We start from the raw sequence: 25,726 nt of genomic DNA, 5'->3' as shown, positions 1-25,726 counted from the left end.
TTCTGCTGGTGCAGTCACTGTGTACATACATTACATTGCTGATCCTGAGTTACATCCTGTATTATACTCCAGAGCTGCACTCACTATTCTGCTGGTGCAGTCACTGTGTACATACATTACATTGCTGATCCTGAGTTACATCCTGTATTATACTCCAGAGCTGCGCTCACTATTCTGCTGGTGCAGTCACTGTGTACATACATTACATTGCTGATCCTGAGTTACATCCTGTATTATACTCCAGAGCTGCGCTCACTATTCTACTGGTGCAGTCACTGTGTACATACATTACATTACTGATCCTGAGTTACATCCTGTATTATACTCCTGAGCTGCACTCACTATTCTGCTGGTGCAGTCACTGTGTACATACATTACATTACTGATCCTGAGTTACATCCTGTATTATACTCCAGAGCTGCACTCACTATTCTGCTGGTGCAGTCACTGTGTACATACATTACATTGCTGATCCTGAGTTACATCCTGTATTATACCCCAGAGCTGCACTCACTATTCTGCTGGTGCAGTCACTGTGTACATACATTACATTACTGATCCTGAGTTACATCCTGTATTATACTCCAGAGCTGCACTCACTATTCTGCTGGTGCAGTCACTGTGTGCATACATTACACAGGAGCAGCAATGTAGTCTTAGAATGAAGGCGCAGATGAAATGAAGCATGACTAGAGGCTGGTAGCTCAATAATCTCTCAAGGAAGGGAGCTCTATGCCAGGTTTAACTAAGGTGTTCAATCTGGGTGGAGTCAATCAGGAACTCAGGGTGGAGACGATCAGAAACAACACAGGTACTTGTATCTTGGTTAGCACAGAACAGTCCAGCGAGTTGAATATCTCAGAGGGAAGAGCTGGTGCCCAGGAGCTGCTGGGTTCAAGTCCTGACAGTAATGGTCCTCGATGCCCAGTTGATAGACGGTTTATGGATTGGAAACCAGCTAATTCCTAGAATAACTGGAAATTTTGGAGATGAATTAAGATAAAAACCAACAGCTTCATGATAATTCGGCTCCATACAGATTTCCAGTTCAATTGTCTTGTGAGTAACAGGTCCAGACGATGAAGGTGATCCATCCACGGTTTCCAGATCGATGGCCATGGATTCAGTCCTACTTGCAATGTTATTATCAAGTGTGAATTGTAAGTCCATGATATTCCCTACTGCTCCAGAATCTAGCCCGGCAGAACATTGTATTTTTTGGGTCCCAATCATGACCTGTATGGGAACAACAAAATGAGAAGATGGTGATCGCTCTTTACGTTACAGAGGAGATGGTCCGCATAAACCGGACCTGGCTGTTCAGAAAGGTCTAAATCACGTTCAGTTTTGAAATTTGTGAACGCTGTGGTCCTTTTATTAGGACAATTAATGGAGAAATGTCCAGAGCCCCCACAATAGAGACATAGTTTCTCTGCACGTCGCCTCTCCTTCTCTACTGCAGACAGAGGTTTTCGGATTATATCAATCTGCATAGGTTCAGGCACACTTTCCATATCCTGGTGGTTTTTTAATGCTGATTGAGTATAGGAGTAGTTTGGGGTGTTCCCGAATTGCCGCAGCCTTTCCTTTCTTCGTTCAGTGAGTCTCTGATCAATTCGGACGCACAGTTGAATAAAGTCCTCTAAATGATCAGGGGTCTCGACCCTTGTAAGTTCATCCTTAATTAGCTGTGATAATCCTCTGTGAAAGTGACTCATCTGGGCGGCTAAATTCCACGTGGTGTCTGCCACCCAGCGGCGGAATTCAGAGGTATATTCAGGGGAAGATCGGGAGAGTGGACGTACGAGTGGGGGCGCCACCGCGCAGGTGAAGGGTGCCAACCTCCACAGAAAGGAAGCGAAAAGACAGCATGAGAAGAAGATACATGTCCAATACGAGTGGGGACGCCACCGCGCACGTGAAGGGTGCCAACCTCCACAGAAAGGAAGCGAAAAGACAGCATGAGAAGAGGATACATGTCCAATACGAGTGGGGAGGCCACCGCGCAGGTGAAGGGTGCCAACCTCCACAGAAAGGAAGCAAAAAGACAGCATGAGAAGAGGATACATGTCCAATACGAGTGGGGACGCCACCGCGCAGGTGAAGGGTGCCAACCTCCACAGAAAGGAAGCGAAAAGACAGCATGAGAAGAGGATACATGTCCAATACGAGTGGGGACGCCACCGCGCAGGTGAAGGGTGCCAACCTCCACAGAAAGGAAGCGAAAAGACAGCATGAGAAGAAGATACATGTCCAATACGAGTGGGGACGCCACCGCGCACGTGAAGGGTGCCAACCTCCACAGAAAGGAAGCGAAAAGACAGCATGAGAAGAGGATACATGTCCAATACGAGTGGGGAGGCCACCGCGCAGGTGAAGGGTGCCAACCTCCACAGAAAGGAAGCAAAAAGACAGCATGAGAAGAGGATACCTGTCCAATACGAGTGGGGACGCCACCGCGCAGGTGAAGGGTGCCAACCTCCACCGAAAGGAAGCGAAAAGACAGCATGAGAAGAGGATACATGTCCAATACGAGTGAGGGCGCCACCGCGCAGGTGAAGGGTGCCAACCTCCACAGAAAGGAAGCGAAAAGACAGCATGAGAAGAGGATACCTGTCCAATACGAGTGGGGACGCCACCGTGCAGGTGAAGGGTGCCAACCTCCACAGAAAGGAAGCGAAAAGACAGCATGAGAAGAGGATACCTGTCCAATACGAGTGGGGATGCCACCGCGCAGGTGAAGGGTGCCAACCTCCACAGAAAGGAAGCGAAAAGACAGCATGAGAAGAGGATACCTGTCCAATACGAGTGGGGACGCCACCGTGCAGGTGAAGGGTGCCAACCTCCACAGAAAGGAAGCGAAAAGACAGCATGAGAAGAGGATACATGTCCAATACGAGTGGGGAGGCCACCGCGCAGGTGAAGGGTGCCAACCTCCACAGAAAGGAAGCAAAAAGACAGCATGAGAAGAGGATACATGTCCAATACGAGTGGGGACGCCACCGCGCAGGTGAAGGGTGCCAACCTCCACCGAAAGGAAGCGAAAAGACAGCATGAGAAGAGGATACATGTCCAATACGAGTGAGGGCGCCACCGCGCAGGTGAAGGGTGCCAACCTCCACAGAAAGGAAGCGAAAAGACAGCATGAGAAGAGGATACCTGTCCAATACGAGTGGGGACGCCACCGTGCAGGTGAAGGGTGCCAACCTCCACCGAAAGGAAGCGAAAAGACAGCATGAGAAGAGGATACATGTCCAATACGAGTGAGGGCGCCACCGCGCAGGTGAAGGGTGCCAACCTCCACAGAAAGGAAGCGAAAAGACAGCATGAGAAGAGGATACATGTCCAATACGAGTGGGGACGCCACCGTGCAGGTGAAGGGTGCCAACCTCCACAGAAAGGAAGCGAAAAGACAGCATGAGAAGAGGATACCTGTCCAATACGAGTGGGGAGGCCACCGCGCAGGTGAAGGGTGCCAACCTCCACAGAAAGGAAGCAAAAAGACAGCATGAGAAGAGGATACATGTCCAATACGAGTGGGGACGCCACCGCGCAGGTGAAGGGTGCCAACCTCCACCGAAAGGAAGCGAAAAGACAGCATGAGAAGAGGATACATGTCCAATACGAGTGAGGGCGCCACCGCGCAGGTGAAGGGTGCCAACCTCCACAGAAAGGAAGCGAAAAGACAGCATGAGAAGAGGATACCTGTCCAATACGAGTGGGGACGCCACCGTGCAGGTGAAGGGTGCCAACCTCCACCGAAAGGAAGCGAAAAGACAGCATGAGAAGAGGATACATGTCCAATACGAGTGAGGGCGCCACCGTGCAGGTGAAGGGTGCCAACCTCCACAGAAAGGAAGCGAAAAGACAGCATGAGAAGAGGATACCTGTCCAATACGAGTGGGGACGCCACCGCGCAGGTGAAGGGTGCCAACCTCCACAGAAAGGAAGCGAAAAGACAGCATGAGAAGAGGATACATGTCCAATACGAGTGGGGACGCCACCGCGCAGGTGAAGGGTGCCAACCTCCACAGAAAGGAAGCGAAAAGACAGCATGAGAAGAGGATACCTGTCCAATACGAGTGGGGACGCCACCGCGCAGGTGAAGGGTGCCAACCTCCACAGAAAGGAAGCGAAAAGACAGCATGAGAAGAGGATACCTGTCCAATACGAGTGGGGACGCCACCGCGCAGGTGAAGGGTGCCAACCTCCACAGAAAGGAAGCGAAAAGACAGCATGAGAAGAGGATACATGTCCAATACGAGTGAGGGCGCCACCGCGCAGGTGAAGGGTGCCAACCTCCACAGAAAGGAAGCGAAAAGACAGCATGAGAAGAGGATACCTGTCCAATACGAGTGGGGACGCCACCGCGCAGGTGAAGGGTGCCAACCTCCACAGAAAGGAAGCGAAAAGACAGCATGAGAAGAGGATACATGTCCAATATGAGTGGGGACGCCACCGCGCAGGTGAAGGGTGCCAACCTCCACAGAAAGGAAGCGAAAAGACAGCATGAGAAGAGGATACCTGTCCAATACGAGTGGGGACGCCACCGCGCAGGTGAAGGGTGCCAACCTCCACAGAAAGGAAGCGAAAAGACAACATGAGACGAGGATACATGTCCAATACGAGTGGGGACGCCACCGCGCAGGTGAAGGGTGCCAACCTCCACAGAAAGGAAGCGAAAAGACAGCATTAGAAGAGGATACCTGTCCAAAACGAGTGGGGACGCCAGCGCGCAGGTGAAGGGTGCCAACCTCCACAGAAAGGAAGCAAAAAGACAGCATGAGAAGAGGATACATGTCCAATACGAGTGAGGGCGCCACCGCGCAGGTGAAGGGTGCCAACCTCCACAGAAAGGAAGCGAAAAGACAGCATGAGAAGAGGATACCTGTCCAATACGAGTGGGGACGCCACCGCGCAGGTGAAGGGTGCCAACCTCCACAGAAAGGAAGCGAAAAGACAGCATGAGAAGAGGATACATGTCCAATACGAGTGGGGACGCCACCACGCAGGTGAAGGGTGCCAACCTCCACAGAAAGGAAGCGAAAAGACAGCATTAGAAGAGGATACCTGTCCAAAACGAGTGGGGACGCCACCGCGCAGGTGAAGGGTGCCAACCTCCACAGAAAGGAAGCGAAAAGACAGCATGAGAAGAGGATACATGTCCAATACGAGTGGGGACACCACCACGCAGGTGAAGGGTGCCAACCTCCACAGAAAGGAAGCGAAAAGACAGCATGAGAAGAGGATACCTGTCCAATACGAGTGGGGGCGCCACCGCGCAGGTAAAGGGTGCCAACCTCCACAGAAAGGAAGCGAAAAGACAACATGAGAAGAGGATACATGTCCAATACGAGTGAGGGCGCCACCGCGCAGGTGAAGGGTGCCAACCTCCACAGAAAGGAAGCGAAAAGACAGCATGAGAAGAGGATACATGTCCAATACGAGTGGGGACGCCACCGCGCAGGTGAAGGGTGCCAACCTCCACAGAAAGGAAGCGAAAAGACAACATGAGACGAGGATACATGTCCAATACGAGTGGGGGCGCCACCGCGCAGGTGAAGGGTGCCAACCTCCACAGAAAGGAAGCGAAAAGACAGCATGAGAAGAGGATACATGTCCAATACGAGTGGGGGCGCCACCGCGCAGGTAAAGGGTGCCAACCTCCACAGAAAGGAAGCGAAAAGACAGCATGAGACGAGGATACATGTCCAATACCTAGAGAGGGACACATAGTGACCAGCAATTCAGGCCGTGTTTATTTGTCTTGGTTTTCTTGGGGTCGGCTGGTGATACATTTTGTTCTTCTTAAGCAAGTTAAACAAGAATCGGTGAGAAGCTAGACTGATACTAAGTAACAAACCCTCAGCTGTGAGAGCAGGCCTCGGTCAGGAAGACTTTCTAGCACACGACGTAACTATAGACTTGGCTCTGGGATAATGTCCGCTCCACTTCCCAACGTCGCTGCTGCAGACGTCTTGTTTCTTTAGGGAACGTGGATTTCCTGTGAGAAATATCTTGGGAAGTTCATGTCCTTCCTGGAAGTCAAGAAATCTTCTTCTTGGTCCAGGTCCTGTATAGAGGTCACTGAATATATGGGGAACGCTCAGGAGTTGTGTCTGGTGAGTCAAAGGAAGATCGGGACCGGCTCTCAGATCCTTTATAAGATTCCTGCAATCATCCTGTACACGGCTCAGTACAATCACCCTCATCATGGGCGTCCTCCAGTTACACTCCATCCTGCCGCCTACTGGGCAGCCAAAATACCACATCACCAAAATACACTACTGATCAGCATCATTCACCTCCAGTCACCATCATTCCCATCCAGTCACCATCATTCCCCTCCAGTCACCATCATTCACATCCAGTCACCATCATTCAACTATAGTCACCATCCTTCACCACCAGTCACCATCAGTCACCATCATTCACCTCCAGTCACCATCATTCACATCCAGTCACCATCATTCAACTATAGTCACCATCCTTCACCACCAGTCACCATCAGTCACCATCATTCACGTCCAGTCACCATCATTCACGTCCAGTCACCATCATTCCCATCCAGTCACCATCATTCACCTCCAGTCACCATCATTCAACTATACTCACCACCATTCACCTCCAGTCACCATCATTCAACTATAGTCACCATCCTTCACCACCAGTCACCATCAGTCACCATCATTCACCTCCAGTCACCATCATTCCCATCCAGTCACCATCATTCACCTCCAGTCACCATCATTCAACTATAGTCACCATCCTTCAACTCCAGTCACCATCATTCAACTATACTCACCATCATTCACCTCCAGTCACCATCATTCAACTATAGTCACCATCCTTCACCACCAGTCACCATCAGTCACCATCATTCACGTCCAGTCACCATCCTTCACCACCAGTCACCATCATTCACGTCCAGTCACCATCCTTCACCACCAGTCACCATCATTCCCCTCCAGTCACCATCCTTCACCTCCAGTCACCAACATTCCCCTCCAGTCACCATCATTCAACTATAGTCACCATCATTCACATCCAGTCACCATCATTCACATCCAGTCACCATCTTTCACCTCCAGTCACCAACATTCACCACCAGTCTCCATCCTTCACCTCCAGTCACCATCCTTCACCTCCAGTCACCATCCTTCACCTCCAGTCACCATCATTCACCACCAGTCACCATCATTCACCTCCAGTCACCATCATTCACCTCCAGTCACCATCATTCACCTCCAGTCACCATCATTCACCTCCAGTCACCAACATTCACCACCAGTCTCCATCATTCACCTCCAGTCACCATCCTTCACCTCCAGTCACCATCCTTCACCTCCAGTCACCATCATTCACCACCAGTCACCATCATTCACCTCCAGTCACCATCATTCACCTCCAGTCACCATCATTCACCTCCAGTCACCATCATTCACCTCCAGTCACCAACATTCACCACCAGTCTCCATCATTCACCTCCAGTCACCATCATTCCCCTCCATTCACCATCATTCACCTCCAGTCACCATCATTCACCTCGTCACCATCATTCACCACCAGTCAGCATAATTCACCTCCAGTCACCATCATTCCTCTCCAGTCAGCATCATTCACCACTAGTCGCCATCATTCACCTTCTGTCACCATCATTCACCTCCAGTCACCATCATTCACCACCATTCACCTCCAGTCACCATCATTCACCACCGGTCACCAACATTCACCTCCAGTCACCATCATTCAGTATCATTCATACCATTTTCCACCACTGCCACTCACCATCATTCACTACCATTCTCCACCACTCACCATCATTCAGTACCCTTTACTGTAATTTCCACCAGGACTCAGAGGAGTCCTTCTTACGTTGGGTGTGATTATCCAGCTCTTGTTGAACCCTTGGAGTTGGACACCGCCGTGTCAATGGGTAGTAGTAGAAAAGGAGAAGGATGAGGTCTGAGGATTTCAGATGAAGCTTCCTCTTTTGTGGTCTGCAGGGAACTCTATGTGAATTTCCCCAATTTCTTTGCTGATAAAACATTACTGGAAGTTGAGTGTGATGACACCAGAGAATATAGTGGCAGAAGCGCTCTCACACTCAGTGACGCCACCCAGCACCCACACAATTGTGTAACATCACCATACTGTGTTCTGTGTTCTCCACCAGCATTTCTTGGAGCCCACCTTCCTTCCCCATCTAATGCTTACACTCCCCCAGTTTATGTAGGACATGATCCCCAGATAGGTCACCTTTCCTTTACCGCCCGTCGAGGTGTGGAGGGAGCATTGAGCGAGTTCAGGTGACGATGTAACAGACCAGGGCACATCAGACCCCTCTATAGCCTGTGGGGCACTTTGTTCTTTTTCCCTAGAATCCCACTGTCCAAGTTCACGGCAAAAATTCTCAATTTCCAGGGAACAATAACGAGCAGAGCACACCAAGCATTACCTTTAGTAGAGGTCCTACCACCATCCAGGACAGTAACTTTTTATTAGAGACCTTAGGTGTGGTGCATGCTGCCACCCTATTCCAGGCAGGTTGGCTTGGACATGAAATAGAAAGGAAGGGGATTAAGGGTTTTAAGATACTTGCGGATGATAGATACTTTCCCGCTAGAGCTGACATTATCCACTTATGTTTTTCAGGTTGCTAACAGAGAACAATACCTCCAGGATGCAGACCATTAAGTGTGTGGTAGTCGGTGACGGAGCTGTAGGGAAGACCTGCCTCCTCATCTGCTACACAACCAATGCCTTCCCCAAGGAGTACATCCCCACCGTCTTTGACAACTACAGCGCTCAATGTACCTTAGATGGAAGAACTGTTAGCCTAAATCTGTGGGACACAGCGGGACAAGAGGAATATGACCGGCTAAGAACACTCTCCTACCCCCAGACTAACGTCTTCATCATCTGCTTCTCTATTGCCAGTCCCTCATCCTACGAGAATGTCAAACATAAATGGTATCCAGAGGTGGGGCACCACTGCCCCAATGTGCCAATCCTTCTAGTGGGAACCAAAAAAGATCTCAGGACAAACCAGGATGTCATCAAAAAGTTGAAGGAGCAGAACCAGGTGCCAATAACCCACCAACAAGGGGTCAGCTTGTCAAAGCATATTCATGCTGTGAAATACATGGAGTGCTCAGCCCTGAACGAAGAAGGCATCAAGGAAGTCTTTGGTGAGTCCGTGAGGGCTGTCCTCAACCCAAACCCAATCAAGAAGAAGAGCCCATGCTTCATACTGTGATGTCACCTTCCTGAACTCATGGAGACCCAACTATTCACAGATTTTGTTTTGCTGAGTGATTTCCTCTGAAAACCACTCATACAATGTCACAAAACTATGAGTCTAAATGCACATCTGTCATTGGAGACCACCATGAGGACCTGAGTGCAGAACATGGGATTTTTGTGTCTTTGAGACTTCGCTCTCTCGATTTTCAATTGAGTCCTTTTTATTTGCTTATTTTGAGTTTGTATTGCTACCAAGAACTGAAATAGTCCTGTCCTGGGACAAACACAACAGTAATTCCAGTCTATACTCATGAGTTTGATGGTGTGTCAGCAGAAATATAGGTCTGCTTTCAGATGAAGGGTCAACCTCTATAGTCTACATGCTGTACCCTCAGTATCTATATGGTCTACCGCAAACTTGGATATTGAAGGACCTAACAATATCAGTTCTGAGAAGTCTGTTCCTCCACCTTCCTAAGACCTTCAAATATGGCGGACCCATGTCTAAACAACAACCTGAGACCATTCAGGAAGACAATGAGATTCTGCAAATGAAGATTTCATCATCCACCTTCATATGGAAGATTAGACCGGAGACAAACTCATTAATCAGTGGTCAACAATAGACAGAAACTTAAAATTGGGTTAAGGGGGATGTTTCTAAAGGTCGCAGTACACATTAGTCTGGGGTGGATGAAAAAGGACAATAATAAACATCAACATTTGCTTGTAGTACCCAGTTACCATCTGGAAAGAAGTAGTCCATGTTTGCAATTTTTACCTGACAGTCTGAAATCCATAATTTATCTTTCCTTCTAAGAATGTCCTCAAGAAAGTTTATCTTTCCTCCGGAGTCACTGAACACGACACGTATGTCCAGGTTGTAGGACTCTAAGGGCCAATGTCGATATAATTTTGTATGGCTTTTATGAAAACGACCATGAGCTCATCATTCGTAAGATTGTTGTGAAGCCATCAGCCTACTTCTATCCAACGTGTGTGGCCATTCATGGTTAACGGCCACAAAAGACCAGAAAATGAAGGACGTCACCATCCATGTCTCTGAGATATCCACACATTCTAGCCATACGAGAGATGGATGTCCACACATTCTAGCCATACGAGAGATGATCTCATGATCTGCAGTCAATCATCACACTGGATATCTATGGGAATGGTTGGACTTCTCCATGTACTTAGGACCTGCAGAGCGTGAGCGCCCCCATTATTCCAGATATAAAATGTAACAGAATGATTGATATTTGTGGTCCCAAAATTGGTGGGAACTTTACGTGACCTAAAAATGAGTGGTCACCAGGCTGGAGCAAGAAGCTGCATAACGGGTGATCTGTCGATGACATGTGGTCAGCGCTGTGGACATATAATGCATCCACATGATCATGATGTGATGACCTAGAGATGTGAGCGTCGTCGAGCTCTGACCACAGTCACTGCGGTCACCCACCCTCAGTCCTTGGCACAGAAATCCCACCCTCCCCCTTATTACATTAATGACCCGCTTTCATTGGCTGATGGAGTGGTCAGAACTTCTGATCTCCAGACCTGGAGCCCACGTTTCGCCTGCAGGTAACTGGTGATGGAGGGTCCTTCTGCCCATCCGACCCCGCTCTGTCCACAAGGCTCATTATATTATTACATTTACTTCTCCGCTGAATTGTCTGTAATTGCTGCTTTTTTATTGAATAAAGGTAAATGAAGTGTCGCGGCTCGTACGTCATTTCCTGCTTCCCTCCAGGATTCGGATGTCCCGGCTGTAAACTGTGACCCCAACTATTCCAGAATAGGAAGGGTGACAACAAGAACGGGACCGTTTAGGTATTGATGCTCTCTGTCTATGCCACCACCTGGCAACAAGAACCATTAATAATCCTCGCAGTGAAATCAGCAGCTCTGCGGGGGCGGAGTGCTGTTAGACCGCCCCTGCAGTGCTGCACAATAACAGAGGAATTCCTCCAATAATTCCAGGGCGTGAACAGTGACTGCATAAAGCTTAGCCTTTGTTTTCAACAATAGGTTCTGCAGCAGCTGAGGTGTATATTATCAGGTCCTGCAGCAGCAGACGTATATTATAAGGTTCTGGAGCAGCGGATGTCTATTATGATGTTCTGCAACAGCTGAGGTTTATTATGATATTTTGAAGCAGCTGAGGTGTACTATGAGGTTCTGCAGCAGCTGAGGTGTTTCATAATGTTCCCTATCAGCTGAGGTGTACTATGAGGTTTCTGCAGAGGCTGAGGTGTATATTATGAGGTTCTGCAGAGGCTGAGGTGTTTTATGAAGTTCTGCATCAGCTGAGGTATGTATTATAAGGTTCTGCAGCAGCGGAGGTGTTTCATAATGTTCCCTATCAGCTAAGGTGTACTATGAGGTTCTGCATCAGCTGAGGTGTATATTATCAGGTCCTGCAGCAGCAGAGGTATATTATAAGGTTCTGGAGCAGCGGATGTCTATTAAGATGTTCTGCAACAGCTGAGATTTATTATAATATTTTGAAGCAGCTGAGGTGTACTATGAGGTTCTGCATCAGCTGAGGTGTGTATTATGAGGTTCTGCATCAGCTGAGGTGTATATCATCAGGTCCTGCAGCAGCAGAGGTATATTATAAGGTTCTGGAGCAGCGGATGTCTATTAAGATGTTCTGCAACAGCTGAGGTTTATTATGATATTTCGAAGCAGCTGAGGTGTACTATGAGGTTCTGCAGCAGCTGAGGTGTTTCATTATGTTCCCTATCACCTGAGGTGTACTATGAGGTTCTGCATCAGCTGAGGTGTGTATTATGAGGTTCTGCAGAGGCTGAGGTGTTTCATAATATTCCCCATCAGCTAAGGTGTACTATGAGGTTCTGCATCAGCTGAGGTGTATTATGAGGGTGTGCAGTAGCTGAGGTGTATCATGAGGTTCTGCAGCAGCAGAAGTGTATTATGAGGCTCTGCAGCAGCTGAGGTGTATTATGAGGTTCTGCAGCAGCTGAGTTGTATTATGAGATTCTGAAGCAGCTGAGGTGTATTATGAGGTTCTGCAGCAGCTGAGGTGTATTATGGGGTTCTGCAGCAGCTGAAGTGTATTATGAGGATTTTACAGCAAGCTGAGGTGTATTATGAGGTTCTGCAGCAGCTGAGGTGCATTATGAAGTTCTGCATCAGCTGATGTGTATTATGAGGTTCTGCAGCAACTGAGGTGTTTCATAATGTTCCCTATCAGCTGAAGTGTACTATGAGGTTCTGTATCAGCTGAGGTGTATTATGAGGTTCTGCAGCAGCTGAGATGTGTATTATGAGGTTTTGCAGCAGCTGAGGTGTATATTATAAGTTCTGCAGCAGTCGGGGTGTGTATTATGAGGGTCTGCAGTGGCTCATGTGTGCACTGTGATGTTCTGCAGCACCTAAGTAGCATATTGTGATGTTCTGCAGCTCTGTTTTCCCTGACTGGCACTCTGGGGGTCATTTGGTGCGTGTCAGGTTCCCTTTCAATCTCACGTCACTGATTTCAGTCACTGTAAAGCAGAAAATTAAAACCCTTGCACAGATGAGAGACAGAACTTGCACTCTATAAGTTGGCTCCAAGTAACACTCTGTACAGCTGACCCTCTCCTTTGGAATCAGGTAATTAAGGAAACTCCTAAAGGCTAACAGATCTGAGGCTGTGCACCAGGGATGTAGAGAAGCAGATTTGCGACCAAGATAAAAATTAAAGGGAATCGGTACTCCCCGGGACGTATATAACCTACTGATATGGACTTACAGGTAATAGAAATGTTAAACTAGTCCTTACCTGTCTGCCTCATATTAGCGGTCTTGTTGAGAAATCTTATATTCTGTCTTTATGTTCATTTTTTTCTTCCAGGCACAGGGGCGTGCAGTGTCAGGAAGAAATACCCCCCTCCCACTCACGTCAGTTTGGGGGCCGGAATCCCACGCCTGCGCTCCCTCCACCATCCGTACCTCTTCTTCCCTTCTATGGGCGCTGCATTCAGGGATCTTCTGCGCAGGCACTGGTGACTTCCGCTCCAGTAACCTCCGGCATGGTCGCCGATAAAATGCTCTCTCCACTTCCTCCTCGCCTAGACATTGCTATGTACACACGGTTCCTAGCAATGACTATGCAGGGAGGAAGTGGGGAGAGCACTTTATCGGCGTGCATGCCAGAGGTCACAGTGACTTGCTGGCACCTGCACAGAAGATGCCTGTACTTTTCTTTTTTTATAAACACTGCCTATTGTTCTGGATTAAATATATAAAATTTTATATTTCAGTTCCTTTTGTTCTGTGACCACACTCAATGGGGGTATATATATATATATATATTCCATGCGTTGGAATCGGTTGTGTATATACCATATACTCACTGTGCGTTCCCAAATAATCGGCCTAGTAATGGTAACAGTTGCAACCCTCCTCTGATAACCGCTGGTCAATTGCGTAATTGTCCATATGATAGGGGGCAGGAGAGGGCTGTTCATGACAAAACAATGACAGTGAAGTGGGTTCAGTGTGACCCGCCGGTTGTGATCTCTGACAATCATGACTTTACTCCAGTATTTACGTGGCGGGGGTGGAGAGAATCTTCTCATTGCCATCTGCACCCTCCCCTGCCCTCGGCATGTCATCAGGGTCCGTGATGTGATGGTTCTGTATCCGCTGCTGACACTGGCGCCATTGTCTGCCTCCCGCCTAATCCGGCCTCACTAACAAGTGTCCCATAGATGAGGCCGGTGCTGGTCCTGATGTCAACAATGCTGCCTAGTTAACCCCTAAAGCACCAGAGGCCGGTGATGTCATGTTAATCCTTCCCAACCCATCCACAAAGACACAAGCCGACGTCTGCCATGAGTTGTGGGGAGGATGAGATGTTGTTGGGTCATTTGGACACTGACGATGCGTGGATCAGAATCTCTTAGCGGTATTTGGGCCATAATATCAGACTGCAGGGAGTTTGGGAGAAGTAGTGATGTGCTGCACTTCCAGTACTGCGGAGCAGGTAACTTTACAAGGACTAAATGGGGGCACTAAACTTTTACCAGTCAGTGGTTAGACAGACTGCAGTAAGCGCTGTGCACTGAGCAACCAGCAATAGATCTGAAAACACTCAGTGCACACAGGCCACCATGGTTCCCGTCAGCACGGCTCCTCTTCAGGGCACACAGGCCGCCATGGTTCTCGTCAGAACGGCTCTTCTTCAGTGCACACAGGCCACCATGGTTCCCGTCAGCACGGCTCCTCTTCAGGGCACACAGGCCGCCATGGTTCTCGTCAGAACGGCTCTTCTTCAGTGCACACAGGCCACCATGGTTCCCGTCAGCGCGGCTCCTCTTCAGGGCACACAGGCCGCCATGGTTCTCGTCAGCACGGCTCCTCTTCAGTGCACACAGGCCACCATGGTTCTTATCAGCGCGGCTCCTCTTCAGTGCACACAGGCCACCATGGTTCTCGTCAGCATGGCTCCTCTTCAGTGCACACAGACCGCCATGGTTCTTATCAGCGCGGCTCCTCTTCAGTGCACACAGGCCACCATGGTTCTCGTCAGCACGGCTCCTCTTCAGTGCACACAGGCCACCATGGTTCTCGTCAGCACGGCTCCTCTTCAGGGCACACAGGCCACCATGGTTCTCGTCAGCACGGCTCCTCTTCAGGGCACACAGGTCACCATGGTTCTCGTCAGCACGGCTCCTCTTCAGGGCACACAGGCCGCCATGGTTCTCGTCAGCGCGGCTTTTCTTCAGTGCACACAGGCCACCATGGTTCTCGTCAGCACGGCTCCTCTTCAGGGCACACAGGCCACCATGGTTCTCGTCAGCACGGCTCCTCTTCAGTGCACACAGGCCACCATGGTTCTCGTCAGCACGGCTCCTCTTCAGGGCACACAGGCCACCATGGTTCTCGTCAGCACGGCTCCTCTTCAGTGCACACAGGCCACCATGGTTCTCGTCAGCATGGCTCCTCTTCAGTGCACACAGGCCACCATGGTTCTCGTCAGCACGGCTCCTCTTCAGGGCACACAGGCCACCATGGTTCTCGTCAGCACGGCTCCTCTTCAGGGCACACAGGTCACCATGGTTCTCGTCAGCACGGCTCCTCTTCAGGGCACACAGGCCGCCATGGTTCTCATCAGCGCGGCTTTTCTTCAGTGCACACAGGCCACCATGGTTCTCGTCAGCACGGCTCCTCTTCAGGGCACACAGGCCACCATGGTTCTCGTCAGCACGGCTCCTCTTCAGGGCACACAGGCCACCATGGTTCTCGTCAGCACGGCTCCTCTTCAGGGCACACAGGTCACCATGGTTCTCGTCAGCACGGCTCCTCTTCAGGGCACACAGGCCGCCATGGTTCTCGTCAGCGCGGCTTTTCTTCAGTGCACACAGGCCACCATGGTTCTCGTCAGCACGGCTCCTCTTCAGGGCACACAGGCCACCATGGTTCTCGTCAGCACGGCTCCTCTTCAGTGCACACAGGCCACCATGGTTCTCGTCAGCACGGCTCCTCTTCAGGGCACACAGGCCACCATGGTTCTCGTCAGCACGGCTCCTCTTCAGTGCACACAGGCCACCATGGTTCTCGTCAGCATGGCTCCTCTTCAGTGCACACAGGCCACCATGATTCTCGTCAGCGCGGCTCCTCTTCAGTGCACACAGGCCACCATGGTTCTCGTCAGCACGGCTCCTCTTCAGGGCACACAGGCCACCATGGTTATCGTCAGCACGGCTCCTCTTCAGTGCACACAGGCCACCATGGTTCTCGTCAGCACGGCTCCTCTTCAGGGCACACAGGCCACCATGGTTCTCATCAGCACGGCTCCTCTTCAGGGCACACAGGCCACCATGATTCTCGTCAGCACGGCTCCTCTTCAGGGCACACAGGCCACCATGGTTCTCGTCAGCACGGCTCCTCTTCAGTGCACACAGGCCACCATGGTTCTCGTCAGCACGGCTCCTCTTCAGGGCACACAGGCCACCATGGTTCTCGTCAGCACGGCTCCTCTTCAGTGCACACAGGCCACCATGGTTCTCGTCAGCACGGCTCCTCTTCAGGGCACACAGGCCACCATGGTTCTCGTCAGCACGGCTCCTCTTCAGGGCACACAGTGTCATGATTCCAATGGCAGGGAATCACAAAAGGACAAGCACCAACGAGCTCTAGGGTGATGGAACCTGAGCTGACCGCGACCCTAAACCTGAACACACAAATAACAATAGCCGGGGAACGTGCCTACGTTGATCCTAGACGTCTCGCACCAGCCGAAGATCTAACTTCCCCTATTAGAAGAAACGCAGACCTCTCTTGCCTCCAGAGAAATACCCCACAGAAATAGCAGCCCCCCACATATAATGACGGTGAAATGAGAGGAAGGCACATACACAGTATGAAAACAGATTCAGCAAAATGAGGCCCGCTAAAACTAGATAGCAGAGGATACAAAAGTAAACTGCGCGGTCAGCAAAAAACCCTTCAAAAAACCATCCTGTAATTACTTGAACTCATGTTCCAACTCATGGAACATGAGGAGCAATTACAGCCCACTAGAGCAACCAGCAGCAAAGAAACAATTACATGCAAGCTGGACAAGACAAAAATAAAGCAAAACGTGGAACAAGAAAATCAAAAACTTAGCTTGTCCTGAAGATTACTGAAGCCAGAAGCTGAGATAACAAAACACTCTGATAATCTTGATAGCCGGCGGGGAAATGACAAGAAAGCCCGGTTAAATAGGAAACTCCCAAATCCTAATAGAACAGGTGGACACCAGAGACAGCAGAACACAAATCACCCAGTACCATCAGTAACCACCAGAGGGAGCCCAAAAACAGAACTCACAACAACACAGGCCACCATGGTTCTCGTCAGCACGGCTCCTCTTCAATGCACACAGGCCGCCATGGTTCTAGTCAGAGCGGCTCTTCAGTGCACACAGGCCACCATGGTTCTCGTCAGCACGGCTCCTCTTCAGTGCACACAGGCCGCCATGGTTCTCGTCAGCGCGGCTCCTCTTCAGTGCACACAGGCCGCCATCATTCTCGTCAGTGCGGCTCGTCTTCAGTGCACACAGTCCACCATCGTTCTCGTCAGCGCGGCTCTTCTTCAGTGCACACAGGCCACCATGGTTCTCGTCAGCGGGACTCCTCTTCAGTGCACACAGGCCGCCATTGTTCTCGTCAGTGCGGCTCTTCTTCAGTGCACACAGGCCGCCATGGTTCTCGTCAGCGGGGCTCCTCTTCAGTGCACACAGGCCGCCATCGTTCTCGTCAGTGCGGCTCTTCTTCAGTGCACACAGGCCGCCATCGTTCTCGTCAGCGCGGCTCTTCTTCAGTGCACACAGGCCGCCATGGTTCTCGTCAGCGGGGCTCCTCTTCAGTGCACACAGGCCGCCATGAGTCTCATCAGCGCGGCTCCTCTTCAGTGCACACAGGCCGCCATGATTGTCGTCAGCGTGGTTAATTTTCAGTGCAGTGCACACAGGCCGCCAGGGTTCTCAGTAGCGCAGCTCCTCTTCAGTGCACAGAGCGCACCATAGTTCTCGGCAGCGCGGATCCTCTTCAGTGCACACATTCCGCCATGGTTCTCGACAGTGCAGCTCCTCTTCAGTGCACACAGGCTGCCAGGGTTCTCGGTAGCACAGCTCCTTTTCACAGCACAGAGCGCAGCATAGTTCTCGGCAGCGCGGATCCTCTTCAGTGCACACATTCCGCCATGGTTCTCGACAGTGCAGCTCCTCTTCAGTGCACACATTCCGCCATGGTTCTCAACAGTGCAGCTCCTCTTCAGTGCACACATTCCGCCATGGTTCTCGACAGTGCAGCTCTTCTTCAGTGCACACAGGCTGCCAGGGTTCTCGGTAGCACAGCTCCTTTTCAATGCACAGAGCGCAGCATAGTTCTTGGCAGCGCAGATCCTCTCCAGTGCACACAGGCCGCCATGGTTCTCAGCAGCCCGTCTCCTCTTCAGTGCACACAGGCTGTTTTGGTTCTCGGCAGCATGGCTTCTCTTCAGCACACAAAGGGTGCCACGGTTCATGGAAGCGTGGCTCATTTCAGTGCACACAGGCCGCCATGGTTCTCAACAGCATGGCTCCCCTTCAGCACACATAGGGTGCCATGATTTTCAGCAGCGTGGCTCATTTAAGAGCACACAGGCCGGTACGGTTCTCAGTAGTGTGACTCCTCTTCATGGCACACAGGGCACCATGGTTCTAGGCAGCGCAGCTCCTTTTCAGTGCAAACAGGGCGCCATGGTTCTCATCAGCGCAGTTCCTCTTCAGTGCACACAGGCTATCATGGTTCTCGGCTGCATGGCTTATTTCAATGCACACAGGCCGCGAAGGTTCTAGGTAGCGGATCTCCTTTTTTGTGAACACAAGCCGCCATGGTTCTCGGCAGACAGGCTCTTCTTCAATGCACACAGACCGCTATGCATCTCGGCAGAGCAGCTCACTTCAGTGCTCACAGCCCGACATTATTCTCAGCAGCGCGACTCTTCTTCAGTGCGCACAGGCCGCCATTATTCTCAGCAGCACAGCTCCTCTTCTGTGCACATAGGTAGCCATATTTTTGGCAGCGCAGCTCCTCTTCTGTGCACATAGGTAGCCATATTTTTGGCAGCGCAGCTCCTCTTCAGTGCACATAGGTAGCCATATTTTTGGCAGCGCAGCTCCTCTTCTGTGCACATAGGTAGCCATATTTTTGGCAGCGCAGCTCCTCTTCAGTGCACATAGGTAGCCATATTTTTGGCAGCGCAGCTCCTCTTCAGTGCACATAGGTAGCCATATTTTTGGCAGCGCAGCTCCTCTTCTGTGCACATAGGTAGCCATATTTTTGGCAGCGCAGCTCCTCTTCTGTGCACATAGGTAGCCATATTTTTGGCAGCACAGCTCCTCTTCAGTGCACATAGGTAGCCATATTTTTGGCAGCGCAGCTCCTCTTCTGTGCACATAGGTAGCCATATTTTTGGCAGCGCAGCTCCTCTTCTGTGCACATAGGTAGCCATATTTTCGGCAACGCAGCTCCTCTTCTGTGCACATAGGCCACCATGGTTCTCAGCAGCGCGGCTCCTCTCCATACAGGATGATGCTCCGCTCAGAACATGATCTGCGCTAAAGATCATATCTTGCGTTTTGCTCCTTCGTTGGGTGATCGGCCGCCTGTGTACACTGCAAGACAACCGTAGAATGAGCGACCATAACACACAGTCACGGTGATCAGTCAGTGTAAATGCAGCTCAAGATCATACTAACAAGCAGGGTGGTCAAAGTAATAAAAGGGCAAATCTGTCACCAGATTTCACATAGAAACAGTGCACATTATTAAATATTTTACCTGAGGAGGCCGTAGTACTTACTGTTAAATTCCATGTCAGGGTAGTGGTATAATCCTTTCTGAAAATGTAACCCATGAACTGACGACACCTTCAACTCCGCACTGTCCGTTTCATGCTTCTGCTGAAATCTCACACATCTTAGTACAAGCTGCAGCTGTCAGCCATTCTGGTAGGGCAGTGGCTGACCGCCTGTGAAGGTGGGCAGGCAGACATGGAACATCTATCAGTCAGGCTCAGTGAGGGGCTCATGAAATGCTAATGATTACATCAGGATTCTGCAGCCATTCACACACAGATATTCAAAGTAAGTACGCCAGCCTCACTAGGTATTTACTTTGGTACTGCGGGATCCATTAGTCATGTCTCATCTGTATGGGATTATACTACACTCCCTGCGGGATCCATTAGTCATGTCTTATCTGTATATAGGACTATGCTACACTCCCTGCGGGATCCATTAGTCATGTCTGCTCTGTATATAGGACTATGCTACACTCCCTGCGGATCCATTAGTCAGGTCTGCTCTGTATATAGGACTATGCTACACTCCCTGCGGATCCATTAGTCATGTCTCATCTGTATGGGATTATACTACACTCCCTGCGGGATCCATTAGTCATGTCTGATCTGTATATAGGACTATGCTACACTCCCTGCAGGATCCATTAGTCATGTCTGCTCTGTATATAGGACTATGCTACACTCCCTGCGGATCCATTAGTCAGGTCTGCTCTGTATATAGGACTATGCTACACTCCCTGTGGATCCATTAGTCATGTCTCATCTGTATGGGATTATACTACACTCCCTGCGGGATCCATTAGTCATGTCTGATCTGTATATAGGACTATGCTACACTCCCTGCGGGATCCATTAGTCATGTCTGCTCTGTATATAGGACTATGCTACACTCCCTGCGGATCCATTAGTCATGTCTGCTCTGTATATAGGACTATGCTACACTCCCTGCGGATCCATTAGTCATGTCTGCTCTGTATATAGGACTATGCTACACTCCCTGCGGATCCATTAGTCATGTCTGATCTGTATATAGGACTATGCTACACTCCCTGCGGATCCATTAGCCATGTCTGCTCTGTATATAGGACTATGCTACACTCCCTGCGGATCCATTAGTCATGTCTGCTCTGTATATAGGACTATGCTACACTCCCTGCGGGATCCATTAGTCATGTCCGCTCTGTATATAGGACTATGCTACACTCCCTGCGGGATCCATTACTCATGTCTTATCTGTATATAGGACTATGCTACACTCCCTGCGGGATCCATTAGTCATGTCTTATCTGTATATAGGACTATGCTACACTCCCTGCGGGATCCATTAGTCATGTCTTATCTGTATATAGGACTATGCTACACTCCCTGCGGGATCCATTAGTCATGTCTGCTCTGTATATAGGACTATGCTACACTCCCTGCGGGATCCATTAGTCATGTCTTATCTGTATGGGATTATACTACACTCCCTGTGGGATCCATTAGTCATGTCTGATCTGTATATAGGACTATGCTACACTCCCTGCGGGATCCATTAGTCATGTCTTATCTGTATATAGGACTATGCTACACTCCCTGCGGGATCCATTAGTCATGTCTGATCTGTATATAGGACTATGCTACACTCCCTGCGGGATCCATTAGTCATGTCTTATCTGTATGGGATTATACTACACTCCCTGTGGGATCCATTAGTCATGTCTGATCTGTATATAGGACTATGCTACACTCCCTGCGGGATCCATTAGTCATGTCTTATCTGTATATAGGACTATGCTACACTCCCTGTGGGATCCATTAGTCATGTCTGATCTGTATATAGGACTATGCTACACTCCCTGCGGGATCCATTAGTCATGTCTGATCTGTATATAGGACTATGCTACACTCCCTGCGGGATCCATTAGTCATGTCTGATCTGTATATAGGACTATGCTACACTCCCTGAGGGATCCATTAGTCATGTCTGATCTGTATATAGGACTATGCTACACTCCCTGCGGGATCCATTAGTCGTGTCTTCTCTGTATATAGGACTATGCTACACTCCCTGCAGATCCATTAGTAGTGTCTCATCTGTATATAGGACTATGCTACACTCCCTGTGGGATCCATTAGCCATGTCTGATCTGTATATAGAACTAAGCTACACTCCCTGTGGGATCCATTAGCCATGTCTGATCTGTATATAGAACTATGCTACACTCCCTGCGGATCCATTAGTCATGTCTGATCTGTATATAGGACTATGCTACACTCCCTGCGGGATCCATTAGTCATGTCTGCTCTGTATATAGGACTATGCTACACTCCCTGCGGGATCCATTAGTCATGTCTTGTCTGTACAGGATAACACTACACTCCCTGCAGATCCATTAGTAGTGTCTCATCTGTATATAGGACTATGCTACACTCCCTGTGGGATCCATTAGCCATGTCTGCTCTGTATATAGAACTAAGCTACACTCCCTGCGGGATCCATTAGTCATGTCTCATCTGTATATAGGACTATGCTACACTCCCTGCGGATCCATTAGCCATGTCTGCTCTGTATATAGGACTATGCTACACTCCCTGCGGGATCCATTAGTCATGTCTGCTCTGTATATAGGACTATGCTACACTCCCTGCGGGATCCATTAGTCATGTCTGCTCTGTATATAGGACTATGCTACACTTCCTGCGGGATCCATTAGTCATGTCTTGTCTGTACAGGATAACACTACACTCCCTGCGGATCCGTTAGTCATGTCTGGTCTGTATAGGACTATGCTACACTCCCTGCGGATCCGTTAGTCATGTCTGGTCTGTATAGGACTATGCTACACTCCTTTCTGGATCCATGAGTTATGTCTGAACTGTATGGGACTGTCAATGATCGCAGCTAGGGGGTGGTCATGCTGAACTCACCACACGGTTACCTTCTTGTCACGAACAGCCCTTTGCTGCCCCGTAACATCAGAACAATTATGCAATTGACACTTAACGGAGGAGGCTGCAGCTGTTTCCACTAATGCAGGTTATTAGAGAACTAGCTGTGGGCGTCTGGTATATACTCCTCCGATTACAACTTGTCACGTACCAGCTTCTCAGCAAGTGCCTTGGGGTTGCACCTGCAAGGGTTAATCTATCTCCCCACTCTCAGTCCAGCATTCAACCTCTGTCCTATGCTGTAATGAGAGCATAAATCACACCCCTACCCAGTCCACACACCCACTCATACACGCTGCCACCACTCACCGAACACACAGGCGATGAGTCTCGGAAATATTACTACTATTGTCTGTCAATCATAAGGATCACACACTAAGGCTATGGATTCTATAGAGCATACAAGGTTCAGACTTTATTAAAGTTTTAAGCTTTAATAGAAAAGGTACAGTGATTACAATAAAAAAAGGGTATAAAAATATGGACAAAAAAGGGACATACAAATATGCCAAAACAGTGATAAAATAAAGGGAGAAAAGTTACAAAAATATCGAACTTTGCATTCTTGTACTCTGTCCCTGAGCGAGGGAGAAATATGGAATGGCCCACATCAGCTTTCCAGGCTGCCCCCACATGTGAACATCTTTATTTGTGTGTAGGCCTAATTTATAGAGTCAACCTGGAGGTAACATTTCTAGACCAGCCTCTCCTGTTAATATTATAATTGACTGGACCATGGCCACTCCACCAATGAATATATTATTTTCTCTGAAACTCTTTGTGTAACCTTTCTCATAGATAGTGCCAGGCTGTAATTGACATCTCTCTTCAAAAGAGCCAGAAGGTGGGAACTGTTTCCACTTCCTGGTTCTTAGCAAGGCCCCCTGGCGAGATTGGAGACAGGAGACTGCCTTCTCAGGTCTCAGGACAGATGTTAAATTACTGTTAGTCATACATCCATACCTATACATATTTCACTACACAACTGATGGAATATACAGTATGTATCTACCCCAATACAGTCATTGCGAAATCCACAATAACAAAAATCCGTTGTTCGCCGGATCCATCAAAAATTGTTTGTCCGGAGACAACGGACAAAGTAACGGTTTTTGTGTACGTCGAAAAAAAACCCAAACAGCGACAGATCCATCGCCATCCATCGTTTGGTCGAATGGAAGCCTCTGGGGGCGCCGGATCCGTCAAATGAAGGACATCATTCCAAAGGAGGGAGGCAGCTGCACAGAATGTTATGTGGAGACAACTTGCAGATAGCAAGCTCTTTCTCAAGGATTTTAATTTTCTCTATGACACCTACTGCTTGTAGTAGCCTTTCCTCCTGGAATTTGGAGGTGGGCTTCTCCAAAGTGTCACCAGACAGGTCTGAGACTTCTGGCTAAAGGTAGCCAGAAGAGACGCAAAGTCACCAACCCTTTGGGACTTGCTCTGGGTCTCTAACTGGTCCTGTTATCCCACTGGCTGATGAGGGTCCAGAAGGCAGCAGGTTACCTGCGTTCTGGGGACAGCAGCTATGTAGGCAGTCTCCCTGGGGGAGATGAAGAAACTGGTCCTTCATCATGAAGTCCTTTAGTTTCTCAAAGGTGGTGACTGAGTCATTGGACCCACTGCTCAGTTCGTTCTGAGCCTGGCCACCACATCATTAAAGCTGTTGTGAGGTCTACGCTGGAGGGACAGGAACTTTTTGTAGTATATCTTAAAAGTCAGCTGGTACTTCTTTATCAAGGCCGTTTTGATGGTCTCAGTCTCCATCTTGATCTTGAGGAAGAGAAGGCCTCTGGAGCTTTTCCTCTGAGCCCTGGGTTAAGTATCTGGCCCACTGGTCTGCAGGCAGCTGGTCTGGTCCTGTCTGCACACTTTTTCTACACCCTGTAGAAATACGACCAAGTACCCATCCTTGTCTATGACAGGAAAACGCTCAGGACGGAGTTTAGAGCTGTTGGCATCGCTGAACTCGCTGCTCCACAGGGTGGATGGCGTCTTCTGGCCATCGCTCTCGCACAGCTGGAGGGGTCCACACTACCCCGGCTGCAGCCGACATCTACTATTGGGTCCTCGGCACCATCGTCGGGGCACTGGTGACGGTCTTACTCTGCAGCCTACTGTATCAGGGCAGCAATCAACTGCTGTTTATTTTTGCCAAAGGCGTCAATATGTCTGACCATATAGACATCGGCAAGAGCCGCCTCCTGCTGATTATACCAGGCCTCATGAAGCGCAGCCATCATTGCCAAACAAAAGGAAGGACAGAAAAACAAGAGGAGGGAGAGGGGTGTAACTGCGACACACATTAATGTCACCGGTAAAGAAAAAAAAAAAAAATTAAATAACACAGAGTCCGATCCTCAAAACTCTACACAGAACCGTGGAAGTCTTCAGTGACAGGACTGATTGTTCCATCCAGCGAGTGACGTTCTGTAATCTCCCACCGCTGATGATCACAGCCAGGGATGGGGGACACAAGAACCCACCACACTTATCTCATTGTCATGAACAGCCCTCTGCTGCAAGGACGACGGACAGTTGCATAATTGACGATTAATGGATGAGGCTGCTTCCATTACAGGGCCGGTTATTGGGGAGCGCCGACGGCACACCTGACCGGTAGCGTATGGCTTCAAGGGTGCGGTTTACAGAACAAAAGTGAACAGAACCATTACATTTTGTAGTTAATTCAGAAAGGTCGGCGATTAAAAAAAAACCAAAAGATTTCACAAAGGTGACAAAACAATACAATATATACATTTACATAAAATAAAGATTAACAAAAGAACGGTGACTACGCCGCTCACAGATGGCTCAGCGGAGGGAGGCAGATCAGGAAAACGAACGGAACCGACCGTGAACTGGGCCCCCAAGTACTGACCAACTAAACCCAATCATTGTGATACCGTTTATCTAAGCCCCTAATGTGATACCATCTGCGGCATCTAATCCAGTCACATCGATACTCGCAGATGTGTATCTAATACCGGATCTAATCAACGGCTCAGCCGCTTGCAGTCGTGTATCTAAGCCTACTGTGATACTGCCCGATGTCCTGTATCTAAGCCTATGGTATGTCTTACTCCATGCTGCATCTAATCCTCTCACGTGTGCGATACGGTCGTTCAGATTTTCTACATCATAACGGCACAGGGTCTCCCTCCAGCAGCGCAGAGTATTTCAGTAAAAATAGAAGAAA

General features: G+C 49.4%; 1 protein-coding gene across 1 annotated transcript in view; it reads left to right on the top strand.

Annotated features, from left to right (window-relative positions):
- Window positions 1–9,403, top strand: part of RHOG (ras homolog family member G) — a 47,029-nt gene extending 37,626 nt beyond the window's left edge. Inside the window, exon 2 of the mRNA XM_069759584.1 lies at window positions 8,656–9,403. Coding sequence (XP_069615685.1) covers window positions 8,684–9,259 — 576 coding nt within the window. The 5' untranslated portion in view covers window positions 8,656–8,683 and the 3' untranslated portion in view covers window positions 9,260–9,403. The remainder of the gene's footprint in view (window positions 1–8,655) is intronic.
- Window positions 9,404–25,726: the final 16,323 nt, after the last annotated feature.

The sequence above is a fragment of the Ranitomeya imitator genome, chromosome 3, assembly GCF_032444005.1.
Source record: "Ranitomeya imitator isolate aRanImi1 chromosome 3, aRanImi1.pri, whole genome shotgun sequence".
NCBI classification, from domain to species: Eukaryota; Metazoa; Chordata; class Amphibia; order Anura; family Dendrobatidae; genus Ranitomeya; species Ranitomeya imitator.
The sequence above is the reverse complement of the archived record's forward strand: the minus strand, read 5'-3'. Positions and strand labels throughout refer to the sequence as shown.